General features: G+C 36.9%; 1 protein-coding gene across 2 annotated transcripts in view; it reads right to left on the bottom strand.

The window, feature by feature from the left end:
- PRELP (proline and arginine rich end leucine rich repeat protein) overlaps positions 1-16,752 on the bottom strand; it is a 32,982-nt gene continuing 16,230 nt past the window's right edge. For both annotated transcript variants that reach the window (XM_074308869.1, XM_074308868.1), the window contains one exon: positions 1-6,037. In XM_074308869.1, the coding sequence (XP_074164970.1) occupies positions 5,862-6,037 (176 nt within the window). In that variant the 3' untranslated portion in view covers positions 1-5,861. The remainder of the gene's footprint in view (positions 6,038-16,752) is intronic.

Below are 16,752 nucleotides of genomic sequence, written 5' to 3'. Positions count from 1 at the left end.
TTCCTTTCATACAATTTTATTTCCACTCATATAGAAAATATGAGAAGGAAAAAGCTCCACAAAGTTAACATGATCAAGAGTGGATACACGTACAATGGATAAGTACATGCACATGTTATATTTGTATACATACAGCATAGAGGCTTTTGTCTATGAAGATGTGGAGGTGAAAGGCATCTGAGAGAAAGCAATAGATGTGATTGGCTCTAAAGCCAGCTTATCTCTGAAACTTCCCAGCTTGCTACTGCCATTGAAAACAAGGGCACAAATTGAGGAGGAGGAAGAAAAAAAAAAGAAGAAAGAATACAGTGTCATAGGCTTATATTTATGCTCAAATCAATCAGCTCTGGTTTGCATGGGATATATAGAGATTCCCCTTTCTCTCCCCCAAGGGACCATGGGAATAGTGCTTACCTGACCACCAAGTAAAAGGGACAGAGGTTGAAAGTCATGTATAAGGGAAGGGCCTTGACCTAGCTTATAAGCATGGCTGCTTATATCCCCAGTAATTCTGCTGATTTTAAGCAGGAGTCTTAGAGGAACTAATTTGAAGAAAAAAAGTAAATTATTTTACTGACAAATCAATTTAATCTACCAATTAATTAATAGCTGGAGGAAAGTCTTTTGTAAAATGGCATCTGGATTCAACAAAGAGGGCAGGAGATAGAAATAAAATGAAGACAAAAAAGAAGAGAAATCTATTGGAAATCTCTCAAAGGCAGGGATTAAGTTTTGGGAAGTCTTTTAAACTAATCTATTCCCTATTTCCTTCAATGTCACAAACACCATGGCTACTTTCTATGATAAATAGATATTGATTAAAGCACAGACTATTCATAATATTAACTTCCACTGGTTTTTTTTTCTCTCTGTGTCATAAGACATGTTATATATGCACAACTCAATACTGATCTTCTCTGTGATCTATCTTTCCCATCACATTTGGGATTTCACAGTACAAAATCACAGCCTCTCTTTCATGACCCATCCCCTCCTTTATCTCTGTTCATCCCCACTATAGAGTCAGAATGAATGTCACCTAGAACAAACTATTGGTGAAAGGGAATAGGGCAGAGATATAACTGGAAAATACTTTCAACAAGTCGTATGGAGAGGAGCTTAATGCAAAAACCCGTAGCTCCTATTCTCATATTGCTTCCTTTATCTTGTCTCCCAGTAATGTAGTTGGACATCAGGTTTATGCTGCCTCCTGACTGTGATGAGAAGTATTAAAAAACCAAGTTTTAGGATACACTCAATTCCCTGTAAATTCAATGCACTACTACTGTCTGCAGGGTTGAAGATACGGCAGGAAAGCACAAAAGCAGGATGAATTAATAAGTATAATTCCTTGATTCCAATTTAGATAAATCCCTACAGTATTAAATCAAAAACAACAATGCCTGTTAAAGAAATTGGGGGTGTCCTGTGTTCACTCTAGGAAGAAGGGCAAACCTCTAAGTTTCCTCAATGATAAAATGAGGGAAATGGCCAGCTCTAACATTATACTTAATTCTAGAATTTTGGTTTTATATCATAGATCTAGCCAAAGGAATACTTAAAACCCAGAACCAAGGTAGCTTCTAGAATGGGCAGATATCAGCACTAGAAATTATTTAGTCCAACTTTATAATTTTACAGATAAGAAAATATATTTGATTTGTACAATTATATCCCAGAGTATCTACATTTCTTGTATTTGTGATCATCACTAGCAATCTTTGAAAAAATCAAAGAAAATAGGAGAAGTGCTTTGACTGGAAATGATAAAATATCCCAATTTTCACAAAGGAGGAAAAAAAAAGATGTTAAAAACCAGAAACCAATAAGTACAGCATCCAAGGCCTGGAAAAATTATAGTTCAGGTTATTGAATGGATTGATTTGTCAGCTCAGCCAAATTTGGATTCACTAAGAACAAATCATATCAATCTCTTTTTTGACAAGGTACTAACTAGACTGGTAGATCAGGAGAAGATTGTCATTACAGCATATCTGGATTTCAGTGAGATACTTGACAAAGGTTCTAATGATATACAAGACTGAGAAATATGTGGGCTCACTAAAGACATTTAAATGAATTCATAATTAATTGAATGAACAGACCTAAAGAGTGTTGATTAATAGATTAATGTCAATATGGAAAGAGATCTTTTAAGTGATGTCCTAGAAGGCTCTGTCCTTGGTGCTGTTTGCTTCAACAGATTCATAAAGGGAAAGACATAGATTGCATACTTATCAAATTTGCTAGGGATATGAACAGAGAGAAGGCAAATGCATTGCATTTAAAAAAGAAGAGACAAAAAGAACTCAAAACACTGTGATAATAAATGAAATCTAACATGAAATTTAATTGAGAAAATTAGAATGTCTTATGTTTTAGCACAAAATGGGCTAAACTTGACTGTGTAGCAGCTCATGTGAAAAAGATTTAAAGATTTAATGAATGGCCAACCCAATGAGAGCCAATCATATCATATAGTTGCCAAAAAAAATTAAATTGGTCATTGGGCTGCATCAAATGGCATTATGTCCAGAGGAATGGAGGTGGTGGTCCTTACTAAACTCTTTTCTTTGTTAATATCTCACTTGAAATAATGAGTTTCGTTCTCAATGACAATTTTGAGGAAGTACCAAGATGGTAAAAAGACTGAAAATGAAATCACATAAAGAAAGGCTGAAGGAATTAAGAATGTTTCAAGTAAAGAAGATGAGAGGAAAAGGAAGAAAGACAACTATTTTTAAATGTTTGAAGGATTATCTTGTGGAAAAGGGATTGGTCTTCTCTTGCTTTTAAGGGACAGAACTAAGGTTACATGAATATCAAAAAGAGGCAGAACAGTTCAATAGAAGGAGGAATTTGAAAAGCTATCTGAAAAGAGAATGGATATTCAATTCTCTATTGACAGATGTATTCAAGCAAAGGGAAGATGAACATGGGTTCTTAAAGTGGGGATTCGTATTTCAGTAAAGTGTTCTACCACAATAAAGAAAACAAGGAAGTTGAAGCGCAGGACAAGGAATCAGTAGCTCCTGCCAATAGTACTAATTAGCCTCTTTTTCATTTTAAGGCTGCCATCAGGACTAGTATTCCTAAAATGAATAGTCTTAGTTCTACAGAATGAATAGCTACAGAGTTGGTTTAGTTGACAGAATGGAAAGGAAGAGCATCAAGTGAGATCTCTTTGGAATAATAGCTTAATTTGAAGATGAAGGGCAGGTGGACTGTTTCCTGGATAGTTTCCATATGTGTTTGTGATCATCCTTCATGGAGTCTTGTTCACTAAGATTTTCTTCAAACCACTTGAGGGATAAAGTTGAGAGATAATGACTCTTTTATAAGATCAAGATAGATGTATTCTTAAATATTTTTTCAAGGTGTTCCTTTATCAGTGGTTATGGAATCTTGACACAGTGATTGGACCTTTCAGATCCTCTTCAAGTCACGTATTTTATTAAGAACAAAGCCTGGACTTACTTAAGAAATTTAGAATGATAATTACTTATGGGATCTCTCAGGGGAAAGGAAGTCTCTGAGAAGATTAAAATACAATCTTCCCATTATCAAATAGAGAAGAAAGAATGGGAAAAAATTACTGAGTGACCAATGTCATAGATATAGGGAAAAGAGAAAACTGATGGTGTTTGACCTTGATTTCTCCAAGTGTGCATGAGACACCATTGAAAGGGGGAGTTCAGGAGATGGTGATGGTGGGAAGATGGGGAAAAGGAGGGAGCCACACACAGAATAACCTAAACCCATTTGAAGCAAACATGAAAAAGGGTAAGTAGCTTTGTATTAAAAAAAAAAGGTGGAGCAAGATGATAAAACAAAAGTTCTAGTAGAGATAGTAACAAGTAGGAGAAAAAAATCTTCTCCAAAGGAAGGAAGACTGAAGTATTCTTGTCAGAACCCCAGATATACCTTGGAGACCAGCCAAGGGCTTTAATCTGAGGACCAGGCAAGAAGGAAAGAAAATGGGAGGGAGAGGCCCATAGAGTAGAACATGGTGATTAGGCAAGGGAAGAGGGAATAAATTATTGAGAAGGGGAATGGAAGCTTAGGACCTATCCCATTGAAAAATCAGTCATGGAAGGGGAAAAGATGAGATATTAATTAGTTTCCTTTAGGTCCCAACTAGATTTTTATAATGGGTTCTCAAAATAGATCCTTAAATAGATCAAATCAAGTAGATCCCAAACTAGAGCTCTTAGATCCCCAGCTTGTGTTACAAAGTCAATGCTGGCAAAACAGAACCTATTCTGACCAGGTATCTATGACATGGAAGCTGCTGCCAGAACCTGGCTCTAAAGCTGTAAGCTCTAAAGCTAGCATCATTTCTCTGTGATCAACACTGATCATTTGTCATAATCACAAGCAGGAAGAGCCAATGTTCAAAGATACCCATGGCCTTCTAAGATGTGGGGATGGTGGGAGGCTGGGATAGATATACTCCTTTGTCACTTGGAAGTCAGAAGTCCCAGGCGAGGACCATTAAAATAAAAGACAGCACCAGCATTTATACTGACCATAGCGAAGAACAAGAGACCAAGAAGTGGAAAATGGAACTCACAGCATTGACCTCTACTGACCACTAGGTGTCATTAATGTGTCTCATCTTAAACATGGAGGTACATGCTTTTCCACATGATGGAAGAGGCTTCTGGGAAGTATCCAGTTGTCCCTCCCCTTCTTCCTACCTTTTATGCTAATATTGGGTAGGTGGTGACAGTCTCCAACAGTTAGTCTGGCTAATTTAGAAGCACATAGACATCTACCAGATGAGGAAGCTGGCATTGGTGAATGACCAAGCCCAATCTTATGAAAACTGAGTGCCTTGAAGACATTAGACAGCTCACTGTGTGTGGTCAAAGGAGATTTGGAATCTCTGCCCTTCTACAAATTCGATTTCTATTTCTGTGTTGTGCCTCACCCAGCCCTACCAATCCATTCCATCTAGATACTCCATAATTCCCATGTTCCCTTCTACTCACTGCTCTTTCTCTGTTCCTACACTTTCTCAACATACTTGAAGATGTGAGAAAATTCACATATGGAAGGGAGGGGGAAGCTTCTAGCCTACAGTTCTCAGAAAATGCAAACAGATCCTCAGCTGACACCATCATGAGACTATCCAAATCAAAAGCTAACCAGGAAGGTATGAGGTTGCCTGAGATTGGACCTTGCTAGAATACCAGATCTACTTCTTTCTAGAAGTTCTTGGCCACTCCTATTTACACTGTTAAATAAAAGAACTATGGGGCAAATATCTTCCCATATTGCACTTGATGCTAATGGGGAGTGCAAGAGGAAGCAACTGGGGCTATAAAAATTGTACACAATCTTGGGTCTAGACCTGCTCTGGAAGACATAACTCTTCTCCTAAATGAAGGTCTTCTAGTTGGGGAAGAAACAACTTTTCTCCTAGGTCAAGGTCAATAATCTCAATGCCATATCATGGACTAGACCATTATTGGAATGGTGAGGTGGGTGAAGGAGAGAAAGGTCAGGTAAAGCACATATAGTTTGATACTTCTAAGTGGGTGAAGGGGCTGGCTCCTAAAATGGAAAGTGCAATTGGTAAGAAGTTTGGGATTGGCATTGAGACAGTTCTTTGAATCTGGTAGATCAACAGTAAGTTCTTAGACTTCATTCTCCCACATGAGGGAAAAGAAATGCAATAATGAATATGGAACTGTCTTCCTTCTTTCCTTAGGGAATCCTACATGGATGGAGAAAAGAAAAGCCTAGAAAGGGTAGAAAAGGCAATGGAGAAAGTCAGGAAGTGGGAACATGGACCACCCTTGACTGAGAGGTGTTCAAGTCTCTTCAAAGAAGTCCAGTTGGCATCAAGGTGCGAGTTAGATGATCACAGACTGCAGGAGCCGGAAACACATCATCAGGTCCAGTGGAATAGGTGGCTTTAGCTGGTTCCCATCGAGTCGCAGGTAACGGAGGTGAGGCACATTTTCCAAGTCTGAGGAGAAGTCGTGAAATGCAACCAAGTTGTTGGGGCAGATCTGGGTCCCATTGATTTCTATGGAGAGAGAAAGAAAAGAAGAGGATAAGCAGACGTGTTGGGATTCAAATGGGGAAGAAATTACATCAGGGAAAAGGCTGGAATCAGGATTTCTGGATGATTAGAAGGTAGGAGGTGGGGTCTGATGTTTCTAGGATAGCTTTCCTTGTGTGTTTGTGGTTCCTGTTATTCATGTCCCGAGTGAATTGTCCTGAATGTGTTGCATGCTGCCTAAGAGCTAAAGTTAGAAGATGAAGATCCTGTATTACAATGTTCTCTTTGACCCTGGATGGCTAGGGAGAATATGCTTAGAATAGCTATTCCTCCATATGCTACAGGGCTCTGCGCCTTTGTTCCCCTGGCACATATTTCTATGTGACCAAAGATCAGAGAGAGTGTGTGGTGATTGATTTCCCTCTTACACATCATTGAACATCCACCTGCCCTCATAGCTCCCCTCTGCTCAACAAATCTACACCTGGCCTCCATCTGATTAGAAAAGGTCATAAATCTGGAGATGCTGTCTCATTTCAGCATCCTGACTCCTGGCCAGAGAGTATTAGGCTAGATGTTCTATTAAATGCTAAAGATGTGTTTTCTTTATTTCACTGGTTTAATCTGGACTAGAGTTAGCTAAATATAGTGGGAAGAAAAAGGTTCTAGTGCTGACCACCATTTGTTAGTAGTATGATCTTGTCAAGTAACTTATCAGTTTTCTCATCTGTAAAATGAGAGTGCTAGACAAGTAAACCTGTCTCATATACTTACAAGATTATGATAACATTTAATCAAATAACAAATATTTATTAATAATCTGATAAATTCAAGTCTAGGAATATGAGGACAAAATTGAAGTAGTCCTTGTCCTTAATGTGTTATTTCTATCACAGGACCTAAGGAGATTGTATATATGAAAATACTTCAAAACATTTTATAGCCCTTTAATATTTATAGAACACTTTGCTCTTGTTATAGAACCTTATGAAGAATGTATTTTAATCTATTTTGTAAATTAGGAAACTGAGTCTTAAAGAGCTTAATAATTGTCCCTATTTTCACATCTAATAGAAGTCATGGCCTGAATTTGAACCCAGAATTCTTGACTCCAAGTCCAGAGCTCTTTCCATTCACTACACCATCTTAACTAACTATTACTGAGAGTATAATTATCACATTGAATCGGATCTGACAGGTTCTCTTGACCTCTGACACAAACACAAACAAGAGAACAGGACAGTGCTTGATAGGGATGTTTCAGATGCAATTTTTATTGACTGTCATTTCACTCAATGATTGTTGGTCTCTGCTAAGGATCTTAGGAAGTCTACAACTCAGTCTGGCACATAACACTTCTTCTTCTTCTTCTTCTTTTTTTTTGCTAATTTTTTTATAGCTTTTTATTTACAAAACATATGCATGGGTAATTTTTTCCAACATTGACCCTTGCAAAACCTTCTGTTCCAAATTTTCCCCTCCTTCCCCCACCCCCTCCCTCAGATGGCAGATAAGCCAATACATGTTAAATATGTTAAAATACATATTAAATCCAATACATGTATACATATTTATACATTTATCTTGCTGCACAAGAAAAATCAGATCTAGAAAGAAAAAACCTGAGAAGGAAAACAAAAATGCAGAATAACAGAAAGAGTGAAAATGCACTTTAGTGAGTTATATCACATCTGGAAAGTCATCTAGATCAAGCAGATCCTCCCTGAGTCATTCTGACCTACCACCAAAAAAAAATCTCATTTGACTCTTGCTTTTCTTCCTTTTCAACACATATGATTTTGTAATGGGTGAATAAAGGAACTACTTAAATACCAGCCTAGAATCTCTTTCTGTATTATCTATAGTCATCCTTAGAGTAAGCAAAAAGCTAGTGCTTATGTCAGAACTATCAGCAACACTGCTGTCATCCTCTTCCCACGTATCAGCTGCTCTTCTTTTCTGGTTGTAGTGATGGAACTCATTTGTAGTATCCATACCCAATCTAAGGAGGGAAAGTGCCTTCCCTACCATACTAGGCAGCTGCTGGACCATTGTTTTATTTTACAAATGGCCAATCCAGAATAACCTTATTTGGTAGTCCCTATCTCTCTTTATCTCTCTTGTTGGAGAAGCTGTCATTTGTCCTACTAGATGGACAGTACTAAAAACAACTCAAATCATCCTCTTTGCCTGCTTTGTATCTTCAAACTTCTGCCAATAGGAATAAATATCTTTTCTTTGGTAGTCTCTCCATTCAGGAATTGTTTTATTACCTGATCCCTTCTTTCTTTTTAAATACTAAAAATTTCTTGGTCCAACCTGCACTCAGCCAAGAGAATGCTTGTTACTTCTCTCCTCTCCAGGAGCCTTCTTTAGCTCTTGGATCCACGTGGCACACTATGCTATGGAACTGGGTTCTTATTAATCTGGTGGAGCTCTGGGGGTGAGATGTATACTCCTTTTATGGTGAGCCCAATCTAGGAAAGGTGCATTACTGTGGTCTCTAGTCTTAGGTGCTCTCAGGCCATATGACAAGGATACCACACTAAAAATATGAGTCTTAGAGTGCTCAATAGAATCTACCCAGAGGTAATAAAACTTTGTATCACCCATAAAAGTAATTCTAACTATTTCAGACTTTCCCTAGGATTCCCTTCTGCTCTTAACCCTGGGTCTAATAGTAATACAAGATTAGGTAATCAGGGATATTACCCCTGAAAGATAATCTATGCTGACCTTGGTATCACTAATTCTGAGAAGCTTGGTACTGATGGCTGATCCTCAGCAACATGAGCTTAGTATTTTCTTGCTTGCTCATCCTCAACAGATCCTTCTGCCTATTCTTGTCAGAGCTTGTTTCCTTTCCTTTCATATATGCATGTGCACCAGAGTCATCAGGCTATCTGGAGTGGATTGCCTTGATAACTCATATTAGAGATTACTATTTAGAGATCTCCCTTGCAAAGATTTCTCTCAGGACTTTTATGCTGATAAAATAAGCAAGTGTATCCTTTACTGTCAACAATTACAACTCTGGGAGCCACTGCTACTGCCACTAGTTACCAGTGACAGCTTTTATGGAAATACTTCATATAGAGAAGTTTATATCTTATCCAAGAGTCAATAAGTGGCCACTTACGCTTCCCTAATCATGGGAGTATACTCCACCAGTGTTAATTCTGTAGCTGTGCATAGGATGAGATTAGAAAGGGAGAGACTGAAAGTTAGGAGATCAATTAAGAGTCTGGCCATACTCCAGACAAGAGGTCCATTTAAGACATGAGAAACAGTCTTGAATTCTAAGGTGTGCCTCACAATGAATCTGTAGCACTCTGCTTCTTATGAGGATCACCAAATGGAAACAAGCATTAAAGCAGTTCACATAAGAATTGTATGCAGAGTAAATATACTGCCTTTGAAGAAGACAGGAGAGCAGTAATTATAGGGATGCAGAGAGTTTTCCTGTAGGGACACCTGAGCTTGTTTGAAGGAAGCTATGGATTGCTAGCAGTGGAAAGAAGGCAAGGTCTGGAGTCAGTAAGACTGAAGTTGAAATCCACCTTCAGACACTAGCTGTATGATCCTCAGCAATTCACTTAACCCTGTTTGTCTCAGTTTTCTCATCTTTAAAATGAGCTGGGGAATATCAGACACATTGAACTTCATAGAAAAGCTTATCTCAGCCTCTAGGGAAATAGGAAAGGAAGGGGGGACTAGAGGCTAATAGAAAGGAGAACAGAAGTTAAAGGGGAAATGTATAAGAAAGAGGGAGGAACTTCAAAAAGGCAGGATTGTTTGAGGGAGTAACAAAATACTAGGGAAGAGGGAAAGAAGGAAAGAGAAGAGAAAAGTATAACTGGGGGTAAATGATGGCAGAAAATTTAGAGTTAGTAATTTTATCTGTGAATGTGAATGTGATAAACTCTCCAATAAAACAGAAGCAGATACCAGACTGGATTAAAAGCCAAAATCCTACAATTTGTTGTTTTCAAGAAACATTTAAAGCATAGTGATATATTTCAAGTAAAGATAAAAGGCTGGAGCAGAATCGATTATGCTTCAGCTGAAGTTAAAAAAAAAAAAAAGCAGGGATAGCAATCCCAATCTCAGATCAAGCAAAAGCAAAAATAGATCTAATTAAAAGAGATAAGGAAGGAAACTGCATTCTACTAAAAGGTACCATAGATAATGAAGTAATATCAACCCTAAACATATATGCACCAAGTGGTATAGCATCTAAATCCCTGGAGGAGAAGTTAAGAGAGTTGCAAGAAGAATTAGACAGCAAAACTATACTAGTGGGAGATCTCAACCTTGCTCTCTCAGAACTAAATAAATCAAACCACAAAATAAATAAGAAAGAAGTTAAGAAGATAAATAGAATCCTAGAAAAGTTAGGGATGATATACCTTTGGAGAAAATTGAATGGAGACAGGGAATATACTTTTTTCTTGGCCATATGTGGAACCTAAACCTATACAAGAATTGACCATATATTAGGGCATAAAACCCTCAAAATCAAATGCAGAAAGGAAGAAATAGTAAATGCATTTTTTCACATCATGATGCAATAAAAATTGCATGCAATAAAAGGCCAGGGGAAAATAGATCAAAAATTAATTGGAAACTAAATAATCTAATCCTAAAGAATGAATGTATGGAAAAACAAAACATAGATACAATCAGTAATTTCATCCAAGAGAATGACAAAAATGAGACAACATACCAAAATTTGTGGGATGCAGCTAAGTCAGTAATAAGGGGAAATGTTATATCTTTAGATGTTTACTTGCATAAAATATAGAAAGAGAAGATCAATGAATTGGGCTTGCAACTTACCCCCCAATTGAAAATGACCAAATTTACCAAAACTGAAATTCTGAAAATAAAAGGGGAGATTAATATAATTGAAAGTAAAAAAACTATTGAATTAATAAATAAAACTAAGAGTTGGTCTTATGAAAAACCAGCAAAATAGATAAATCTTTAGTTAATTTTATTATAAAAAGGAAAGAAGAAAATCAAATTGTTAATCTCAAAAATGAAAAGGGAAAGCTTTCCACCAATGAAAAGGAAATTAAAGCAATAATTAGAAGTTATTTTGCTCAACTATATGTCAATAAATTTGATGATCTAAGTGAAACGAAGGAATACCTACAAAAAATATAGATTGCCCAGGTTAACAGAAAAGGAAAAAAATACTTAAATAGTCCCATTTTGGAAAAATAAATAAAAAAAGCTATTAATTAAGTCCTTAAGAAAAAATCTCCAGGGCCAGATAGACTCATATGTGGATTCTACCAAACATTTAAAGAACAATTAATTTCAATACTATACAAACTATTTGAAGAAATAGGAAAAGGAGTCCTACCAAATTCCCTTTATAAGACAGATATGGTGCTGATACCTAAACCAGGCAGGGTCAAAAAAGAAAAAGAAAATTATAGACCAATTTCCCTAATGAATTTTGATGCAAAAATCTTAAATAAAATATTAACAAAGAGACTACAGGAAGTCATTCCCAAGATAATATACCATGACCAAGTAGGATTTATACCAGGACTTGAAGGCTGGTTCAATATTAGGAAAGCTATTAGCATAAATGACTATATCAATAACCAAACTAACAAAAATCATGATTATCTCAATAGATGCAGAAAAAGCATTTGATAAAATCCAGCAGCCATTCCTATTAAAAAGACTAGCGAGTATAGGAATAAATGCAGTTTTCTTTAAAATTGTCAATAACAACTATTTAAAACCATCAGCAAGCATCATATGTAATGGGGACAAACTGAACCATTCCCACTAAGATCAGAGGTGAAACAAGGTTGCCCACTATCACCATTACTATTCAATATTGTATTAAAAATGTTAGCTTTGGCAATGAGAGAAGAAAAAGAGATTAAAGGAATTAGAGTAGGTAATGAGGAAACCAAATTATCACTCTTTGCAGATGATATAAGAGTATACTTAGAGAATCGACTTAAAAACTACTAGAAACAATTCATAACCTTAGTAAAGTTGCAGGATACAAAATAAATCCACATAAATCATTAGCATTTTAATGAATTACCAACAAAGTCCAACAGCAAGAGATACAAAGAAAAATTCCATTTAAAATAACTGTTGATAATACAAAATATCTGGGAGTTTATTTGCCAAGGCAAAGTCAGGAACTATATGAACACAACTACAAAACACTTTCCATACAAATAAAGTCAGAACTAATCAACTGGAAAAATGCCAAGTGCTCTTGGATGAGCTGAACAAATATAATAAAAAATGACAATACTACCTAAATTAACCTACTTATTCAGTGCCATACCAATCAAAATCCCAAGAAATTATTCTATAGATCTAGAAAAAATAATAACAAAAGTCATCTAGAAGAACAAAAGATCAAGAATTTCAAGAGAATTAATGAAAAAAATGCAAATGAAGGTAACCTACCTGTGCCAGACATAAAATTATATCATAAAGAAGCAGTCATCAAAACCATTTGGTTAAGAAATAAAGTAGCTAACTGGGCTTATATCCCAAAGAGATCTTAAAAGAGAGAAAGGGACCCACATGTGCAAAACATTTTTGTGGCAGCCCTTTTTTTAGTGGCTAAAAACTGGAAATTGAATAGATGTCCATCAATTGGAGAATGGCTGAATAAATTATGGTATATGAATGTTATGGAATATTATTACTCTATGAGAAACAATCAGCAGGATGATTTCAGAGAGGCCTATAGAGACTTACATGAATTGATGCTAAGTGAAATGAGCAGAACCAGGAGATCATTATACACAGCAACAACAAGATTATACAATGATCAATTCTGATGAAATTCTCTTTTCAATAATGAGATGATTCAGACCAATTCCAATGATTTTGTAATAAAGAGAGCCATCTCCAAGCAGAGAGAGGACTATGGGAACTGAGTATGAATCACAACATAGCATTTTCATGCTTTTTGTTGTTATTTGCTTGCATTTTATTTTCTTTCTCATTTTTTCCCTTTTTGATTTGACTTTCCTTGTACACAAGATAATTGTATCAATATGTATGCATATATTGAATTTAACATATGTTTTACCATGTTTAACATATATTAGATTACTTGCCATCTAGGGAAGGAAATGGAAAAGAAGGGGGGGAATTGAAACACAAGATTTTGCAAGGGATCAATGGTGAAAAATTATTCATGCATATTTTTTGAAAATAAATAATAAAATATAAAATAAAATGAGCTGGGAAAGGAAATTGCAAATCATTCCATACTTCTGTCAATAAAACCCTAAATGAGGTAGTAAAGACTTGGATATGACTGAAGGACTGAACAATAGCAAAAGGGATTCTCTGTCTAAGGTAAATCTCACACAGCTCCTTTATCAATACAACCTCATCAGTTTCAGTTCTAATGAAAAAAATATGGATCCAAGTCTGTCAGATCAGATGATAATTCCCAGGAGAAGTCATTATGTGGAGATTCAATAATAGGCTTGGCTGCTGTGGAGCTTTTGCTGAAAGAAAGCATGGCAGGGCCTGTGAGTACAACTTGTACATGGTGTGAACACAGATTACAATTCTGGCAGATCTCACCTATCTACTACAGTTGTTCCTCCAAGCTTTGCATTCTTTAGTCCCCACTAAGACATTACGGGCAGGGGGTAGTGGTGAGGAGACTTCACAGTGTGCCCATCTTACTGTGTAGTATTATGTCTTCTGATATAGACATACCAGAAAGAAAAGAGAAGGGGAAAGGAAATAAGCATTTATTCAGCACTTACTATTTGCCAGGCACTATGCTAAGTGTTTTACAGATGTCTCATTTGATTTTCACAATAATCTTGAGATAATTGATATTATCTCCCTTTTACAGATTAGGAAACTGAGGCTGACAGAGGTTGAGTAATCTGTACAGTATCACATAGTTAGGAAACATCTCAGACTGAATTTGAACTTGAGTCTTTTTAACTCCCAGACAGCACTTAACTTCCACAAGACTAAGTAGTCATTCCTATGGATACAGCTATAGCTGACTTTATGATACAGTCATCATCATAGAATTTTTTGGTGTTCTCTGGGCTTTAGACTTCAGGCAATTAGAGTATAATCCAGTGAATGGACTGCCTCAAGAGACACAACAGAGGGGGATGAAAATATAAACACATAAGAAAAGCCACCTGGAAAAGAGCAGATCCCAAGGGCTTCCCCGTTTGGCCAAGAACTGGTTTCATCTGCTCTCCTGGCTTCAATCCTCTTGGCTCTGTGGTTCGTAGTATGATGGGCAGCAGCCCAGAGACTCTTTCAGGCCTGGTTTTCATGTGCTACCTCAAGATAGCCTCAGATGAGGAGAGGGTCTTGATGCCCTCAGTAGGACTGAGATGTTTCCTTCGATTCAGTTTAATAAGCATTAATGGAGCGCCTGCCATATGGCAGACATCATGCAAGTTGTTAGGATTACAAAGATAGAAACAAAATAGCCCTGCTGTCAAGTTACTCGGCTTTTCCTGGGAGAAAAGCAACATGTGATACAAGAAAGTAACATATAATTAAAAAATATATATTATACAAAATGTGTAGAGCAATGTACTTGGAGGAAGGGGAGAGAGCAATAATAGCTAGAGAGATGAGGGATACTGTAGGGGCCAGCACCCAAAGTGTGTTTTGAAGGAAACATGATTCTATGTTGCCGAAGTAAGTAAAGAGGCCATTCCAGCAATGGGGCACAACCTATGAAAAGATGAAATGTGTGTATCAGAGATGGCAAGTCAGAAGATAGAGGGCATGAGGGACAGTAAGTAGGATCATTCTGAAATGATAGTTTGGAGCCTTATTGACTTTAAATATAAACTCCTCATACAGAAAATGTTTATGTCTTATTCCTAATCTTGGAGGTTTGTAGCTTATCTTAGTGGCCACTAAATTTTCTAGCCATGGGAGTGACACGTTTAGACCTGTGCTTTAGGAGTATTAATTTTGTAGCTATGTGGAAGATGGGTTAGGAAAGGGAGAGAATGAAGGGAAGGAGATCAATTAAGATGCTTTTGCAATAATTCAGACAAGAAATGAGGGCTTGTGATGAAATGAGATGAGGTTCTTGTAGAAAACAAGAACCATAAAAATGTTTAGCACAGTGCTATCTCATATATGAATGCTATCTCATCCCCCGTTCTCTTCTTTTTTCTTCTTCTTTTTCTTTTTCTTCTTTGTCTTCTTCTTCTTCTTCTTTTTTTTTTTTTTTTTTTTTTTTTTTGCTGAGGCAATTGGGGTTAAGTGACTTGCCTGGGATCCTACAGTATCTGAGGTTGGATTTGAACTCAGGTCCTCCTCACTTCAGGGCCAGTGCTCTATCTACTGCACCATCTAGTTGTCCCTTTTTCCCTTCTTTATTTTAGTTTCAGTCCAATTGACCTAAATACTCTTCCTCATACACAACATTCCATACCCTGTCTCATAAGCTTTATACAGATTGTGCCTGGGGAATGAAATGCCCTCTACCCACTTCTGCTTCTGGGAACCCTTTATCTCCCTGCAAAGTCAAATTCATTTTGCTATCTCTTATATGAAGCTTTTCCCAGTCCCCTCAAATTGCTAGTATTTCCCCCATTGCTTTATATTGATTTTATATAGATATTATGGGTAGATTCACCATGTGGTCTTTTGAAGGCCAGTTTTTAAAGCACAGGCTGAAGTGCTTTGCCTAGTTTCAGTCCTTAGACCAGGAGCAAATATTCTGTCTAGTTTCTCTTTAAGCAACCATGTAGAAACTTTGATAAGTTTACTTGTGATCATAAATGTCTGATGTGCATGATGATGAAAAGTCTGATTATTGGCTGTGGAGCCAGTAAAATAGATAACTCAGAAAGGGCTCAGACAGAACTGAGTGTTCATATAAAAGATATAAATCATGGACCACCCAGTCTCTTTTTTTTTCTTTCTGGTTTGGCACACAGGGAACTGTTTTGAGCTGGGGAGAGAGGGAAAGGGGAGAATGCCCTATCTTTCACACGACTCTGATGCATCTGTGAACACATAATACCTCGATTTCTTTTGTGGTCATTATTTCCTGATCTTAGGTGAATAAATATTCTGAGTTGGGGGTGACTATGTGAATTAGTGAGTTTGGAAAACCAGAGGTGCTGTAAAAGGTCTCAGTGGTGACTAAAAAAATTAGCAGTGACTGCCAGAGTTTTTGTCATTAACAACAAAGGAAACATCTACAGACAGGTGGAAAAAACTGGCAGCTTTAGGAAGTAAGCCTCTTGAAATGACAGATATACTGACCATTGACTTTAGAAATGCTTTGATTCTTAAGGCTTAACAAATAATTGCATGGGAACTCCATAAGAACTCAACAAATGGGGGGGAAAAGGACTTGCAGGACCAGAAATTGAGGTACTCCTTTGCAACATGCGTTTCCTTCACAAGTACCTCACTACCCTTGTATTTTAAGTTTGAACCCACTCTCCCAGATACCTTGTAAGTGCAAGGAGACACAAGTAACTTATAAGAGAATGTTTTTGCACCAATTCTTCCTATTGTTGTTCAATTACTTTGGTTGTGTCCAACTTTCTGTGACCTCATTTGGAGTTCTATTAACAAAGGTGCTGGATTGCTTTACCACTTCCTTATTCAGCTCTTTTTATAGATAAGGAACTGAGGCAGATGAGATCAAGGGATTTGTACAGGGTCACAGAACTAGTAAATGTCTGAGGTCAAATTTGAACTCAGAAAACTGAGGG

Source organism: Sminthopsis crassicaudata, chromosome 4, assembly GCF_048593235.1.
Source record: "Sminthopsis crassicaudata isolate SCR6 chromosome 4, ASM4859323v1, whole genome shotgun sequence".
NCBI classification, from domain to species: Eukaryota; Metazoa; Chordata; class Mammalia; order Dasyuromorphia; family Dasyuridae; genus Sminthopsis; species Sminthopsis crassicaudata.
This window is presented reverse-complemented; position numbering and strand designations above follow the sequence as displayed.